We start from the raw sequence: 16913 nt of genomic DNA, 5'->3' as shown, positions 1-16913 counted from the left end.
GAGATGTGGTTCCCTGGGGTCTCAAGACCTCCCTGCCAAGGTCCTAAAAACCACTTGTATATTCTTCTGCCCACAGGTTCAAGATCAATCCAGCTGGGGGAAAAATTAACCTAAACCACTCCTGGTCTTCACCATAGATTCCTTGTTCTCACTAGTCCCAACTAGTATTGTGGGAATATGTAGAGGGTGAAGAGGAGGAGTAGTAACTCATGCCTGCCACCTACAACAACCACGGTGACTCTGGGGCCAATGTGGGGGTCCATGTCTGCTATGTGGTAGCTATAAGATAACCCTATCCTCCAGAGTCTTCTTCAGAGTGAACATGACCTTAAAGATCTCTCTGGACCAACTTCTGGGAGTTCTATAAATTAAAGAGTGCCAGATCTTCTGGGGCATCTCCAGTCTGGCAACAGCCCCACCAGCCTTCTCTTCTCTGAACCTATTCCTGCACCAGGGTTGAGCCACAACACCACTGCCTTTTGTGGGGTAAAGAGATGGCACTGGGGAATTCATTGGCTTCACATTTGCCTTCCCATGGACCTTCCAAACTAGAAGCAGTGTCGTCCACAGGACCAGCAATCACACTGCCAACTGACTCGACCTGCACATGAACATGGCACTGAAGACCAGGTGGGACCCAAAATGTGGACAGCCTCTTTCTCTTGCCACCAGCTACTGTGATTCCCTGATTCCCAGCCCTAGACTCCAGGTGCAAGGTGCATCCCATCCTTAATCTCCCTGACATCCCAGTGTAGCTAGGCAACTACCTTACTCCCACACCTGCTGCTTTCAGCAATTAGTAGGAAGAGGACAAGGCTATAAGCTATGAAATCATAGTTCCAGAAAGAGAAAGATTTCAGAAGCCTTCTCATGAGAAATCAGAGGCCCATGGAGATTATGATCTGTTCAACGTCACAAAGGCAGCAAGTGTCAAAAGTGGGATTTGAACCCAAAGCCAGGGATCATGATCTTATCATACTGCTTCTGCAAATGATTGCAAACTTGGCTATTCTTTTTTACTTTTCTAATAGGTCCCTCTCTGTCTGTCTCCTTTCCTGGATCCCCTTCCTTCTCTTGCTTCCCAAAAAGTAAGACTGTCTTCATCCTTTATTCTGCCTTCCACAACTCTATCCCTCAGAGCATTCATTCACTCAGCCCCAACACTTGCTTTTGGGTCCAAAGGCAGGCTGTCATTGGGTGGTCAGAACTATATGCAGCAGGCAGAGAGGAGAAAAGAGAATTTCAGATAGATGAAGGAACATAAGGAAGGACACAAGCTGGAAAGGCAAAACTGTTTGGTAGTCCTTTTTGATCAGATAGATTATCGTCAGGTAGAAAATGCACAGTGGGAAATAAGCCTGGATGTTCCAGAGCTTGGAGGGTCTTGAGTGCCAGATTAAGGAGCTTAAATTTCATTTATAATGAAATTTATCATATTGCTTGTATGGCCATTAAATATTTTTGAACAAAAGAGTGACATGATCAGAGCTTTGCTTTAGGAATATTAATCAGGCAATCATGTGTAATAAAAATTAGAGCAGTGAGTAACTATACACAGTAATGCCCATTAAAAAAAAAAAATGAGGGCCTAAACAAGATAATGGAGAGGAAAAGAAAAAGATAAGAGATATTCTGTAAAACAGAGTCAACAGCACTTGACTACTGATGAACCATGAGAAGAGAAAAGAGACCTCATTGACTCTGAGGGTTTTTAGCCTGAATTGCTGGGGAAGTGATAGTACCATCACCAGAAAGCCAGGAGGTGAAGCTGGTCTGGAGGCAGGAAGTGAATAAAGACAGATTTGGTTCTGGACAACTGAAGAAGGCCTAGGTAGCGATGTTCATCAAGCATCGAGAAATGTGAGACTAAACTGGCTTGGGGAGAGGTTGAGTTTGGAAGTCATCTGAAAGTCAGGCACAGAAAAGTCATGATTGACAGCAAAAGAGTAGATGAGATCACTGAGTGCATAGAGAAAGTTAAAAGAAGCCAGGAGAGAACCCTGGGGAATGCCCACATGAAGAAAAAGGAGGAAAAGGGAAAATACCTGTAAAGGAGAGAGAAAGGTAGCAGCCAAAAAGGAAAGAGGAGGTCCTAGAGGCAGAAAGATTAAGGAGGAGAGAGGTTCAAGGAAAGGATGATCAACCAATGGTGTCAGGTGCTGCAGAAAGGCCAAGGAGAATGAGGTCTAGGAAAGACCATCTGACTTTGCAAGTAAGAAGCCCTTGATGATCTTTAAAAGAGTGGTTCCAGCAGAATGGGGAAGATGGAAGGCAGATTGCAAAGGGCCAAGAAGGTGAAGGCAGAACGTATAGATTGCTCCTGAAAGATGTCTGGAAAGAGAGGCAAGATGGTAGTTCAAGGGGGAGAAGTAGGGTTGAGGACCAGGTTTCTTAGTCTAAGGAAAAATCTGAGCATGTTCCTAAGTAGAGGGGGCACCCTTGAAGGTTTAAAAGAAAGGGGAAAACAAGGTGGGGACAGGATGGAAGGCAGACCCAAAGCATAGTTCAGGGCATACCTGGGAGTCTTGTCTGTGTTCATATCCACATTTTGACACTCTCTGGATTGACTCCCTCTCATGGGGACATTGCTACTTTCCTGGGAGAGTGTAACGTGTCCTTGCCTATAGGATGTTTCAAAGGAGCTCAAAGGAGCTAGGTTTGCCAAGGACAAAAACCACCAATGATCTCAAACAGGATTATAATAAACTCTTCGAGTTTAGGATCCCAGTCTTCTATGCTTGTGATAAAGCAAAGACCCTCCAGACCAGGGATTCTTAAGTATTTTGTGTATCCCCAGACCCCTTGGCAACCTGGTAAAGTCTATGGACCCCTTCTCAGAATGTGTTCTCAACGCATCAAACAAAAAAAATATGATTACTAAGGAAATTTATTAAAATACACTTTAAAATATTTTTTAAAAACCAATTTAGGGATCTTAGGTTAAGAACCCCTGCTGTAGTCCATCAACAATAATCCAATGCACCCAACTATGGAGCACTGGCTCCATACAAACCCAACAGAATCTATACAAACCCAACAGAAACTGGTGATCCCTGAGAACTCTAACAATCTCTGAATCTTTAAAACTCCAATGAAATGCCCAGTATGGCTTACCTTAATCCACAGACCTCCTGGACATTGAGGACACCTTGGCTTGAAGTCAGGGGACTGGGATTGCTAACAACAGCCGGCAAAGTTACTGCTGGCTGCCCGGCCTTTGGGATGGGAGGGTTCAGATCTCCCAGAGATCCCTTCATCTTCTCATCCTTGCAATGGAGGTACTGAAGGGATATCTGCACCTGGGAACAGCATCAGGAGAGGGCATTAAAGTCTAGCTATTCTCACTTTGATCCTTTAAAAGATCTGCAGTTTTGATGGCATGGGACTCTCTATGGATCCAGCCTTGGTATTTAGTCATCATGAGTTGATATGTCCAAAAAAAGACCCAAACTCCAAAACTCCATACCTCACCCTTCCAGTGATGAGTCTCTTCAAGCTAGTTTGAAGCTAATCCTCAAATGATGGCCAGGCCTTCGCTTACATTCAAGTCTTCCAGCCTAAGAAGACCTGCCAGAGCTTGGCCTCTGCTCTGTCTTTGAGAACCCAGGGTTGCTCCCACACCATGATGAGATATGACAGGGTTTAGATGAGGAAATCCCATAGAGACACATGAAGCTTAGGACACTAATATCTCAAAGAACATTCCACCCCACCTTCCCCTTCAGAAAGTTCCCAAATCAAACTCCATTTCCTTCTTTCTTCGTATTTCAAAGAATCATGGAATTTTAGACCTGAGAAAGCCAATGATACAGTGATCGTAATCATGCTCCTGTACCCTGGAAAATTATTTGTTCAGGAATCTGAATAAACTTGAGCAAGACATATCATTAGTTTACTAATAATAATAATAGCTGCTAATATTTGTCTATATAAATAGTATATATTTATCTGTATAAATGGTATATATTTATCTATATAAATGGTATATATTTATATATGTTTATATAGGTATATATAGAACTTTAAAGGTTACAAAATGCTTGACATCATCTTCGTCCTCCTAATCGTTCTCTTCCTCCTCAGCGTCATCATCACAGGCAGCATTTAAATAGTACTTTAAGTGCTTTACATGTTATCTCCTCTGATTATCTACCTCATCCCATTTGTTCTCACAACACCCCTGTGAGGTAGCTGCTCCTGTTACTGCCATTTTACAGGTGAGAAGACTGAGGTATAAGGCAATAAAGTGATTTGCCCAGAGTCAGACAGTGTCTGAGACAGGATGAAAACCTGGCCTTCCTGATCTCAGGTCCAGCACTGTAAGCTCCTACTTCATGCTGCCCCCTTTTATTTCCTCCTCTGCAAAATGAAGGGATCAGAGCTGATGGCCTCTGAAGTCTCTGGCAGTCGCTAAATCTAAGCTCCTATGGATTACCTCATCTCCAAGGCAACTCTCAGTTTCCCATTGCTGAACTGTGTCCTGCATGGTCCCACAAAAGTTTAACCTAAGATGGTATAAGTTAGTCAATCAATAAGCATTTTTTAAGTGCCTCTGTGGAAATCTTAGGAAGAATGGCTACTTCACGCCTTTCTCTAGAATAAAGATGACTATTATATGTCTTACTGTGCCAGAAAACACATCTGTATTAGAGATGATTTAGCTCAGAGTTATTTTTATTCCTGGCAAACATTTATCAGTTCCAACCTTTCATCCTAACAGAAAAAAAAAAAAAAAGCAAAGCCCAGATGCAAAGTGACTTGACCAAGGTCACATGACCAGTGGATCCTAGATAGGGTTGGGAACAGAAGCCAGGTGTCCTCACTGCCAGTCCAGGGCTCTTAACTCCAAGTGAGCACCATCTTGTCTTTAAATTTGGATCTTCTATGTTATTGCCATTATTGTTTCTATGTTACTGTGATAAATGATGAATATGAAGAACACAAATAAATACAGAAAGGCACATATGAAGTGATAGGGAGCACACTAATTACACACATCATAATAATAAAATCTGATAAGTACATGGAAGAAAAATATTAGGGGCCCCAGAAGGATACAGGATACTACTGTCATTGTCATTAGAGTTTGCATATGATTATTTTTTCCCTTTTATCAAACTACAAATCATCTGGAATTCATAGTTTTATGTATGATTTTATTTTTGTATTGTTTGATCTCACTATGGTTATTAATTTTAAAATAAATATTTTTAAATAAAAAAAACTTGGACCTTGTAGAAAACAGGAACTACAGTCTCTTTGGATTTACTTTTACAGAACATCAGGTTCGATCCTCGCACACACACATTATCCCACTTTGTATTATTTCAGGGATATGATCTATTCCCATCTGCGAGAATGGGATACAGTAAAAAGAGGGCTGAATTTGAGTCAGGAGACCTGGATTCTAATCCTAGTTCAGTCACTTATCATCTGAGAGATGTTGGGCAAGTTACTGAATCTACCTGAGTTTTCTCAGTAATAAAATGAAAGGTTTGGAATAGATGACCTCTAAGCTTCCTTCCAGATTCCAATTTCATGATCCTATCATTTGGCCACCCAAAAAAAAAAATGACTAGTAATACACATTGTTTATGCCCAAGATGGACCAGGTTAGGCTGTGCTAAATCTGTATCCTGGAAATTCTCCTGGGTGAGGTAAGGATTAGGCAAGATCCAGTCAGCAGTTGTTAAGAAAGAATTTGCAAAAAATGGGGCTGATGCTCAGGTACAATGTATATGTGCTGAGGCCAGCCATTTGAGGAAGATCTGTTCAACCAAGTGGTCAGGTAAACCGGAGGTCAATACTAAGTATTCCAAGGTAAGGACATGTCAAGAACAGGTCCTGGACTTGAGACAGGACACAGATAGGAAGGAAGACAAAGGTTTGATTGTGACAACCAAGCTAGGTGAGACTAGGGGAGGTTGTGATAGGAATTTTCCAAGGCCAGCCTGGGACCAAGTAACTGAAGAAGCTAGCAAGGCAGGATCCAGGCCAAGATTGGATGCCACAGGTAGAATCTCTCCCCAAAGAGGCAAGCTGTGCCAACCAAGGCTTAGCCAACAAGTACTGCCTTTTAATAGGGGTAGCCCATCTGGGCTAAAGCACCCCTGGCTATGTCCTCATAGAAGTCAATCAATCAGTCAGTGGGTATTTATCAACCATCCACTTGTGCTAAGTGCTAGGAATAAAAGACTAAAATGAAACAGTCCCTGCCCTTCCAGGAACCATACATACAGTATGTAAGTATCCCTAAGTGCCTCTAATGAGGCCTGAATGGACTTGACTTCTTCAAGTCCTTGGGCTAATTGAGATCCAATTCATCTCCTGGAGTCAAGACAGGTGGGATAATGTAATGGGGTTTTCACCTAGGGCCCTCACACCTTTCTCTTCTATTTATTCAACCTAGATCTTGGTCAGCTTCAAGTCCAGCACTCCCATCACCTACATGCTACCTTCTCTGGGCCTCAGTTTCCTTATCAGCAAAATGAGAGGATTGAACTGGATGGCCTCTAAAGTCTCAGGCAGTCCCTAAATCTAAGCTCCTATGAATTACCTCATCCCCAAGGGCATTCTCATTTTCTCATTCTGAACTATGTCCAGTATGGTCCCACAAAAGTTTGACCCAAGATGGGTGTCCATTAGTCAATCAACATTTATTAAGTGCCTACATGGAAACTTTAGGAAGAATGACGCTGCTTCATACCTTTCTCTACAGTAAGAATGACAACTACGTGTCTTCCTCCGCCAGAAAGCACATTAGCATTAGAGAAGGTGTGACCCAAGCAAAGATATTTTTATTCCTGACAAAACATTTTTCAGGTTCAGTGAAGTATAAATGGTAGAAGGCCCTAGAATCCAAAAGGGCAAAATCCTTCTCTGTAGAGTTCTGAGTCTAAATTCCCAGGACCTTTAAACTAATTTTAAGCACCCCCATGGTCATGCTTTGAGTTTAAGGATGGCAGAAGGCAGGTAGAAGAGGGAAGTGAACAATTCTCCCTCCCACCAGGAATTGATAGTGGATCAAATTCATACCCTTTGTCAAAGCTTTCAGCGTGTGTTATTTGTCGAGGCTCAAGCGCCCCTTCCTTGGAAAAGACTTTCTTGATGGAACCAGTTGTGGTTCTCTCCACCTCTGGAGGCAATTTGTATGTATAGCCTGTGTGTATCTGAGAGCATGTTGTATCTCCCCAGTGAAACGCAAGCTTCTTGAAAGGATGGACCATCTAACTCACTTTCATATTTATATCCCTAGCATAGAGCACATGCCTGGCATATTGTAGGTACTAATAAATGCATGTTGTTTGATTGATTGATTGATGATAAGTCACATGAAAAATGAAAAGAAAATCAAATAAACAAATAAATTCATCGATAGACACCGACAGAGAGAGCAGCTTCTATATTAGTGAGTAGAAGACATTTACTCTATGAAGAAAGGAACAGGTGTTGCAAACTTAGAATGGCAGGTCAGGCATTACCTCTTGTGCAGCTGGAGTTGCCCTTGGCTGGCCCGCACTACTCCCTTGTGGGCCTGGGCCATTCTCTAAGGATCCTTTGGCCTCTGGGGTGGTGGGGATGCTCAGGATGGGAGGCATTGGCCTGGAAGCCCTTAGTAGTCTCTGAGAGGTGGGGCGGGGCATGGCACTCTTCAGGGAAGTACCCTTAGTCACTCCTCCAGGATCCAAGGAAGCTACAGAGGGGAAAAAAGGAAATGAATGGGCGCTCCAAGGCAAGGGGATGTCCTCACCTTGAAGGTGCTTTCCTTTTGAGAAAAGCAGCATGGCCCTAGCTAAAGCCAATATAGGCTCTACATATGCATTCATATTAAATATATTATCACATTAATCATGTTGTCAAGAAGAATTATAACCAGTGGAATGAACAATGAGAAAGAAGAAACTAAACAAAACCAAACCAAAAGGAGAGAACAAATAGTATGCTTCGATCTGCATTCAGACGTCATCATTCTTTCTCTGGATGTGAAGGCAGAGGCAGAGGCAGAGATGAGAAAGGAGGGAATTGTAGGCAAAGGGGACACTGACAAAGTTATAGATGTCGGCCATGGAATGTCAGGTGTCCCAAACAGCGAGCCAGCAAGAACACCCCTGGGGAATAAGAGGGGTGTCTGTGTGTGTGTGTGTGTGTGTGTGTGTGTGTGTGTGTGTGTGTGTGTGTGTGTGAATGAGAATGCAAATTCAATCCCACAACTGACTGAGTAGAATGGAAGTTTCTAAAGGCAGGGACTGGCTCATTCTTGTCTTTGCACTGCCAGTATATAGCACATGAGAGCTTGTTACATCTGCTTGTTGAGCGAGTGGACTGAGCCTGGTCAGTTGCATGGCAAGTTTCCTCCAGGGAAAACTCGAGGAATGTAATTTGATTTTCCTTGGCCTACTATCCAATCCAGCGTTGGCACTTGGATTCACACAGACAACAGAAGAAAGGTCTGTTCTGTTAGACCCTGAGGGACCCACAGTCAGTCAGTCTGTCTGTCAATAAGCATTTATTAAATGCTCACTATATGCCAGGCACTGGGCTAAGCTCTGAACATACAAAGAAAGGCAAAACCATGGTCCCTGTCCTCAGGGACCACACAATCTAATGGGGAAACAGCTGACCAACAGCTGCATATGTGTGCCAGGTATACAGACAGCACAAAAGGAACATCCTCACCGCAGGAAGGAAGGGAGAACAGACACTCACTCCTTGGATGCTCAACGCCAACGGGAATACCCCGGATTAGGAGAGGCCCTTTCTTTCAGAGAACTCAAAGTCCTTTTACCTACATCAGCAGCACAGCTTAAATAAAAGAGCGCTGGATTTGGAGACAGAAGATTTGGGTTTGAAGATACCCTAAATGACTTTGGACAAGCAATCGAACTTCTCTGGACCTCAGTTTCCTCATTTGTATAATAAAGACATTGGATTAAGTGATATCTAAAATCTTATGACTCTGAGATCCCTGGGCTCTACCCACTCTGCTTCCCTAGAAGTCTAGCCAGGCCTAAGTCAGGACTGGATGCTTGAGCCCTGACTACTATCATCAGCGTGACATTTATGGGGAAAACAAAAGCAGAGTCCATACACAGCCACCCCCTCTGTCTACTGTTGCTCTTTTCAGATCCCAGGATTCCTGTGGCTTATGGGGTCTCTAGCCATCAAAGTGTCCTCTGTTTTCCTCCTCACGGGGTATGTCTTCCCCAGGAGTCCTGGAAGGACTTTGTTGTCAAGTTATCAGAGCTAAAAGAGACTGTAGAGACCACCTAACCTTCCTCCCCCCATACACATACCCATTTTACCAACAAGGTAGTCAAGACCTAGAGAAGGGAAATGGCTTGTCCAAGCTCACCTAGCAGCCGAGCTAGGCCTAAAACCTGCCTCTCTGATTCCTGGTCTTCACCTTTTCACAAGCAGAACCACTGGGCTCACCTCGAGGAGAAGCAGACAACCCTTCAGAGAGTCTCCTCTTCTTTAGCTTGTCCTTGATTTGGGTGGTCTCCAAAGCTGCACTGTTGACCTCCATCTCTCGGACACTGATGGGCACAGAGTGGGGCCCTGAAGAGATCGCCTCCACATTCTTTGCATGGCCATTCCTGAACTGCCAACCTTTTGAGGAAAGACTGGTCTTGAGGCTGATCAGGTCTCCATTCTTACCCCACATAGGCGCTCGCTTCTCCATCTGAACTTTGAGCAGGGACTGGGGGGAGGCTGTGGGCAGACAAAGGACGACTGTGCTGCTTGGGCCAAGCCCAGCAAAGTATCAAGAGGCAAACGAATGTTCCACCAGCTACTGCTGCAAAACTGGAGATAATCTAAAAATGAACTCTAAATATAGTTTTAGAATGCAGTCGGAATGCAGAATGAAGCAGAATTTTTAAATGTGTACATGTGTGCATATGTATATAGACAAGTATACACATGTGTATGCACATGTGTGTACGTACGTACATACATACAATAACTACAAGAATGTAAATTGTCATTACACAGTAATAAAAATAAAAAAGAAACTCAAATTCTGAACAATTATAATTAGCAAGCTTGGCCTCAGAGAAGAGAGCAGAAGATGTGCCTCCCCCTTCTTTACCAGGGTGGTGGATTATATGGAACACTGCATATACTGTTACACCTGATTAATGTGTTGATTAGGTTTGCTAAAGAGCTCTTCCCCACTGCAATCCCTTTCTTTTTAAATCTTTATTACAAAGGATAGCTTGCTAGGTAGGGAAAGGGAGAGGGTAATCGTAAGGGTGATGGCTAGCACTTATATGGCGCTCTAAGGCTTGCAGAGGGTTTAACAAGTATTATCTCATTTTAGCCTCACAACAATTTTGGGAGGTAGGGGCTATCACTTTCCTCCTTTTAAACATGAGGAAAATGAGTCACACAGAGACTTGCCCAGGGTCACATAACTAGTTAGAGTCAGAGGTCAGATTTGAACTCAGGTCTTCCTGATTCCAGCTGTCTCATATATTCCTAAATAAAAATGATTGAGAAACAAAAGACATCAATAAAATTTTTAAATGCTTAAAGAAGGCAGTCACACACTCAAATGTGCACTCACTTCCTCCTCCATGCCTGGTCTAAACAAGCCTCAGAGCCATAGCAGGTGATGCTGAGTAGGCAGTGACCAGAAGGAAAATCTGGGTTGTTGGACCTAGGTAATAGTGGATAATCGATAGCTGAGTGTGTGTGTATAAACACAGATACATGTATATGTGTATTATGAATGTACACATGTGCATTCTTGATCATTATACACATGTACACATGTGCATGTATATAACTACCCACAAATATGTGTAAATGTACATGTGTACATATATGTGTGTATACACACACATACTCTCTCTTCATTTACCCTGGAAAACCTTTTATTTCACTCTAATTCACCCTCTTAAAGACCATCCTACCGTCACCCTCTCCTGTCCATCGGCCTCCATGGCTCTGTAGGCTCGAGCTGATGTTTCTATCATGACCATGGAAGGTGCGGAACCCAGAGCTGGCACTGGATCTGGGGACGCTGCCACAGTATATTGCTACCGGAATCCGAAACTTGGCTGGAAACAAAGACATGGGTTTTAACACCTATAGGGATAGTAACTAAAGAAAGAAAAAATGGAGCAGGCTTGGCACCATCCCCATTGGGCAGTGAGCCAAATCCAACTTGTGGGAAGACTCCAAAAATGACCCTGTGTCTGTAAACTATTAGAACCGTGGAAAGGAGCCCCAATCTCATAGAAGGCAGATTGATTAGATAAAATTTGCCTTGATTTATTTTTTTTGTATCTTGTATGTTCTTAATTCATATACTTGTTGTCTCTTCCTCACCCACAGAATTGAGTTTCTTTGGGAGAGGGACTATTTAATTTTTTTGTTCGTATGCACCGCAGTGCCTGGTCCATTAACAAACACTTGTTGATTAACACATGTCTTTGATTGAGTCACCTGTATCAAAAGGTCCTGTCATCTGTGTCATAGCCCCTTCCCGTATTCTAGGTCTCCATACTCATCCCCCAAAGCCACATGGGTACTAGAACTGGACCTAGCTTAGAGATCATCCCAGTCTTATCTCTTAAGGCCCAGAGAGGTGAAAAAACTTGTTCAAGGTCACCCAGTTCCCCACCAACAGCTCCCCTAACTTAAAGGTCAATTTCCTTTCCAGGATATAATTCAGACTCTGCCACTCTGTGGTTGTAACGAAAGGAAGAGATACTTGGCCCAAGCTAAGGACTTATCGTCATACCCAGCCCACCCTGACTCAAGGGGAAAAGGAAAAGCACTTTGCCCCTGGGAGACCCTTCCCCTTGGAAGCTTGTTACCTGTGGTGAAGTCATCATGTGTGGCCATGTCTCAAAGAGCACAGGATTCTACAAAGCTTTTGGCCAATAAGAGCTACTTGTTGGGCATCTGGCCACCAGGGCCTGGGTGGTCACTGAGGTTTCTAACTTGCATCATCTGGTGTCCTAGACTGGAGAGAAGAAAAAAAAAAACTCTGCTTACATAAAAAGAACCAAATGGCTCCTTGGAATGGAGCTCTGAGCTGGCCAGCCCCACTATGCTCCATGGTGCACAGGGGCTTGAGAACTAACCTACTGCCAATGGCCATGGGCCAGACAAAGGAAGCTTGTGTGTGAAACAAGTCCAGTTCCAAAGTGCCCTTTGGAGAGCTTCTCAAAGCCATGTGACTCAGAACCTGGTTTAAACCTGGAAGAACAGCTCAAGTCTCGTAGATGAATCAGCCCAGACAGTTTTCAGTCCCCTGGCATGGGTAAAGCCAGGCAGGAGCCCTTGCCATGATAGTAGGGCTTGCCATTTATTATACTGAGCAATGGGCTCTTTCTTGGGTACTCAAACACATCAGTTACACACAGCGCACTCCTCGAGAAGCAGCCACTGTCAGCTGTACTCAAAAAGAAGAAAGGCGGGGAGGGGGAGGATCTACAATAGACAAATTAAATTTAAAAATTCTGATGAAAAAGTATTTATTAAGCACATATCATGTGCCTCTTCCTGTGCAAAATTTTGGAGTGTTGAGTATACAAAAGACCAAAATGGAACAAACTCTGACCTCAAGCTCACCTTCTAGTGGGGGAAAACAAAATGAATACAGATGAGAAAATGAAAAATATGGAAAATAAATACAAAATCATTTCAGGGGAAGGAGGGGGTGATGGGACATACTAAAAGACAAATGGAGGACTTGATATAAGCCATGAAGGAAGCTCAGGAATTCCAAGGAGTGGAGGTGAGAAGAGAGAGTGCTCAAGGCATGCAGTGGAGTGAGGGAGACCTGGCTTTGAAAAGACACAGGTGGGAGGTGAAATCTCATGTACTGGGAGCACCAAGGAAGATAGCTGGGCTAAAATATGGAGAGGGAGGAAGGGAGAAAAAAGGAACTGGTATTTTTTAAGCATCTACTATGTGCCAGGTGGGCAGCTAAGTGGCAAAGTGGATAGAGTGCTGGGCCTGGCACTTACTAACTGTGTGACCCTGGGCAAGTCACTTAACCCTGTTTGCCTCAGTTTCCTCCTCTGTTTAATGAGTTAGAGATGGAAATGGCAAACCCCTCCAATATCTCTGCCAAGAAAACCCCAAATGGGGCCATGAAGAGTCAGACACGAATGTAAATAACTGAACAACATGGGCCTGCACCATGCAAAGTGCTTTACAAGTATCACCTCATTTCAGGGGGCAGTAACATAGAATCAGTTTGGAAAGACAGGTTGGAATCAGTCTGTGAGGAACACTGACACTATTGGCATTTGCTAGGAAGTTTAACCTACATAAATCACCCATCATGATGGAAAGAACAAGAGTTTAGAAACATTTAGAAACAAATGAACATTTGATTTTGCTCAGTGAGAGACAGGAGAACCAAGCAAGGGCAATACTGCCTCATATCCTGAACTTGGAAGGAAAATGGTTAAATATTACAAAGAGTATTGCCTCAAAAAGCAATGAGAGAGTTTAGAGTAAGAAATAAATTTAAAGAAAGTTTGGAAAGAGACTCAATTGAGCCAGCCTATTCTATGTGTATTTATTTATAGATAAAACTAGAAGCGCAATGAACAGACAAAAATTGGAAAAGATCTGTATAGATTTCAGTGAACAAATTCATTTCTCCATTAAGAAGGGTGTCCAGTCAACCACAAATCCAAAAGACTCAGGATGAAACATGTTATCTACCTCCATATAGAGAGACTGATAGACTCAGGGTGCAGATTGAAGTATATTTTCTTCGCTTTCTTGGGTTGTTTTTTTGGGGGGTGGAGGTAGAAGGCATGGCCAATGTGAAGAAGTTTTTTGCTCAATTAGACCTCTTTGTAACAGGTTTCATTTTTCTTCCCTTCTCAATAAGGATGGAAAGAGAGGAGGGAGGAAGAAAACTTAGAACTGAAAATAAAATTGATTTTTAAAAAGATGTCCAAGAATAATAATAACTAGTGACTCTTTATGCTATCTTCCCCATCTCTATAAAATTTTTATGAGTGTAATTTTCACAAAAATATTGGGGACATATACAAGAAGGGAAGAGACAGGCTTTCACAGTTAATAGTCAAGAACAAGCCACATCTACATTTTATATCCTATAGCAGTCACACAGTAGGTTGAGAGGTTTACAGAATACAAGATTCCACTATGCTTATTGGTTGTTGATGATAAAAAAAAAAAAAAACAACAACCTCATTTGATTCAGTAGAACAAAATGTGGTCTTAAATGCTCTCCTTCAACAAGATGTCTCCCATGCACATGTCAAACCCCATGCACACATCAGCAGTGTCTCCGATGTGTACGTCTATCACACAAGATGGCATGAAAGATGTAAATAAGATAACTCAATCTTCTGAATACTAATTTCAAAAAAGCGATAAAATGGCAAGATGCATGCTCACCCAAAGATGTTTTTTGCTGTCATGGAGGATATCCAGTACAAAGTCTAAATGGAAGAGGAATTATCTTTAAATGATGAGGTCCTCCGGGTGCCCCCATTGGTAGATGACATTGTACTGACGCATCAAGCTCCAGAACACTGCAGAATCTCCTAAATGAGATACATAATCACTTGAGGGTTTGCTCTAGCTACAGAGGAAAACTCAGTGAATGAAGAAGGCTTATGGTCCCTGTTATGATATGCAACTGGATAGACAACCTATAGTACTGATCCATCAGTAATGTATTCTATACAGGCCTCCTGCAGGGACAACGAACCAGAGCCTGAATTTAATAAGAGGAGAAAAGCAAGCAATCCACCCTTTGGAAAGTGTAGTCTTTTTTACGACCCTAGCTTCTCCTTTAAAAAATTATTTTAACATCTGTAATCTTTCAGTGAGGATACATGGTTGTAAATCATGGATTGTCCTAATCTCCAAGGCTGTGTAAGGATTGCAATTCCTACTTTTTTGTGAAGTACCCACATTGATGAGACAAGAGGTCTATCCGATACAGGACACTTATCTACCTCCCAAGATTGTTGTAAGGATAAAATGAGGTTATATTTGTAAAAGACTTTGCAAACCTTAAAGCACCATGTAAACGATAGCTCCTGTTAGTACAAGCACCCAAGACAAGGCTTGGAAATCATATTCCTTGTATGTAGTTCTCCAGAAGAAACTTGGAGACTTTTCTGTAAGACAGGCAACTTAGGAGCAGGGGAAGGGAGTTCCCCCCCTATCACGGAGAGAAAACTGTGCAGAGAAGATGAGATTCATGACTGCTGACTTACAGAGCAGGAAGGTGTCATCTTAGCTAACCTTAGCTAGCTTACAGATGAGAAAACTGAGGTCCAGAGAACTGAAATGAAATAAAGGGAGGCTTTATTATAGAAAGGATTCTGCATTCAAATCCCAGCTGTGCTGAGATAATATTTGTGTGGCCTTGGACATATCACTTCTCTCTGAATCTCAGTTTACCCATCTGTAAAATTGAGGTAATGATACTTGCACTACCTACCTCATAGGTTTGCCCTTATGAAAGCACTTTGCCACCTTGAGCATTATATAAATGTGTATGGTCAGAAGTAGTAGTAGTAGTAATTAAGTACAGTGGTCACAGCAACCCCTCTGTAGCTAATTTCTGCCTCCACCACTCTCCCTCCAGCCCCAAGCCCAAGATTTGGAGTCAGTGGAGCTGGATTGAAGTCCCTTCTGTTTATTGTTGCTGAGTTGTTTCAGCCATGTCTGAGTTTCTTGTGACCCCATTTGGGGTTTTCTTGGTGGAGATACTAGAGTGGTTGCCATGTCCTCTTTCAGCTCATTTGACAGATGAAGAAACGGAGGTCAGTAGGTTACTAACATCATCATCTTGGGATGATCTTTTAGCTTAACCTCTCCAGGTCTCAGTTTCCTTGTCTATGAAATGAGGAACTTGGATGAGATGACATCTAAGGTTCCTTCTAACTCTAAAACCTCATGATCCAATGAACCATAGCCAGAAAGCCCACCTTCCTCTCAAAAGAACTTCCAGATTGGCATCTGAACTGAATGCAGTATGGCAGAGGATCATAGGATAAGGCATCTTCAAAATCATTCAGACTGACCCCTTCATTTTACACATGAGGAAACTGAGGCCCAGAGAAGGGAAATGATTTATCTATGGCCACATAGGGAGTAAGGAATAGAATCACTCCAGTTAATCCCCAAACCAAGATATCACCCAAGTCTTCTGACTCCAACCCTCTGCTCTTTCAGTTACTTGGAATATGGGCTAGCCTTGTGCAGGAAACTCCAGATGAGGCCACTCCCTCTACCAGTGAAGATCAGGCGCAACTTGTGGTCTTAAAAAGCTGCGTCAGACACTCAAAGGCAAAGTGCCTTCTTGACTCCAAGGCTAGATCTCTACACACTATCCCATGTCACCTCTTCTTTCAGCTGCACAACACGATCATCCCCTGGCACCTCCCTCCTACTCAGGTTTGGGCCCAAGAGAAAACATCATGTTTGTACCCCCCAAAGACCAGCATGGTGCCCTTCAGGGCTTAGTGAGTGGCATTACCAGGCACTTAATGAATGTTTGTTGAGTGGATGGGAAGGAAAGCAACAATCCTTGATTAAGCACCTACATTCTGCCAGGCTAAGGGCTCTACATATAGTATCTCACAAGATCCTAACAACCACCCTGTGAGGTAGGTGCTATTATGATCAGCATTTTACAGTTGAGAAAACTGAGACAAACAGACAAACTAGAAAACTAGACAAAAACTAGCCCAAAGTCATACAGCTGGTATGTGTCTGGGGAAGAATTTTAACTCAGGTTTTCCTGATTCTGAGGCAGCTAGTGGCTCAGTGGATAGAGCTCTAGGCCTAGAGTCAGAAAGTCCTGCTTTCCAATCCAGCCTCAGACACTTACTAGCTGTGTGACCCTGGGCAAGTCTCTCAACCCTATTTCCTTCAGTTTCCTCATTGGTAGA

General features: G+C 42.9%; 1 protein-coding gene across 3 annotated transcripts in view; it reads right to left on the bottom strand.

Annotated features, from left to right (window-relative positions):
• The window catches only part of TOGARAM2 (TOG array regulator of axonemal microtubules 2), a 94804-nt gene that overhangs the window by 64645 nt on the left and 13246 nt on the right, over nt 1-16913 (bottom strand). Inside the window, exons 2-7 of one of the 3 annotated variants that reach the window (XM_072634083.1) lie at nt 14401-14549; nt 11826-11974; nt 10917-11063; nt 9433-9711; nt 7482-7693; nt 3115-3299 (exon numbers count right to left, since the gene is read on the bottom strand). In XM_072634083.1, the coding sequence (XP_072490184.1) occupies nt 3115-3299; nt 7482-7693; nt 9433-9711; nt 10917-11063; nt 11826-11853 (851 nt within the window). In that variant the 5' untranslated portion in view covers nt 11854-11974; nt 14401-14549. The remainder of the gene's footprint in view (nt 1-3114; nt 3300-7481; nt 7694-9432; nt 9712-10916; nt 11064-11825; nt 11975-14400; nt 14550-16913) is intronic. The other 2 variants (XM_072634085.1, XM_072634084.1) reach the window with 2 other exon arrangements.

This window comes from Notamacropus eugenii, chromosome 1 (assembly GCF_028372415.1).
Source record: "Notamacropus eugenii isolate mMacEug1 chromosome 1, mMacEug1.pri_v2, whole genome shotgun sequence".
Taxonomy (NCBI): domain Eukaryota; kingdom Metazoa; phylum Chordata; class Mammalia; order Diprotodontia; family Macropodidae; genus Notamacropus; species Notamacropus eugenii.
Note: the sequence above shows the minus strand (reverse complement) of the source record. Positions and strands in the feature narration are given on the sequence as shown.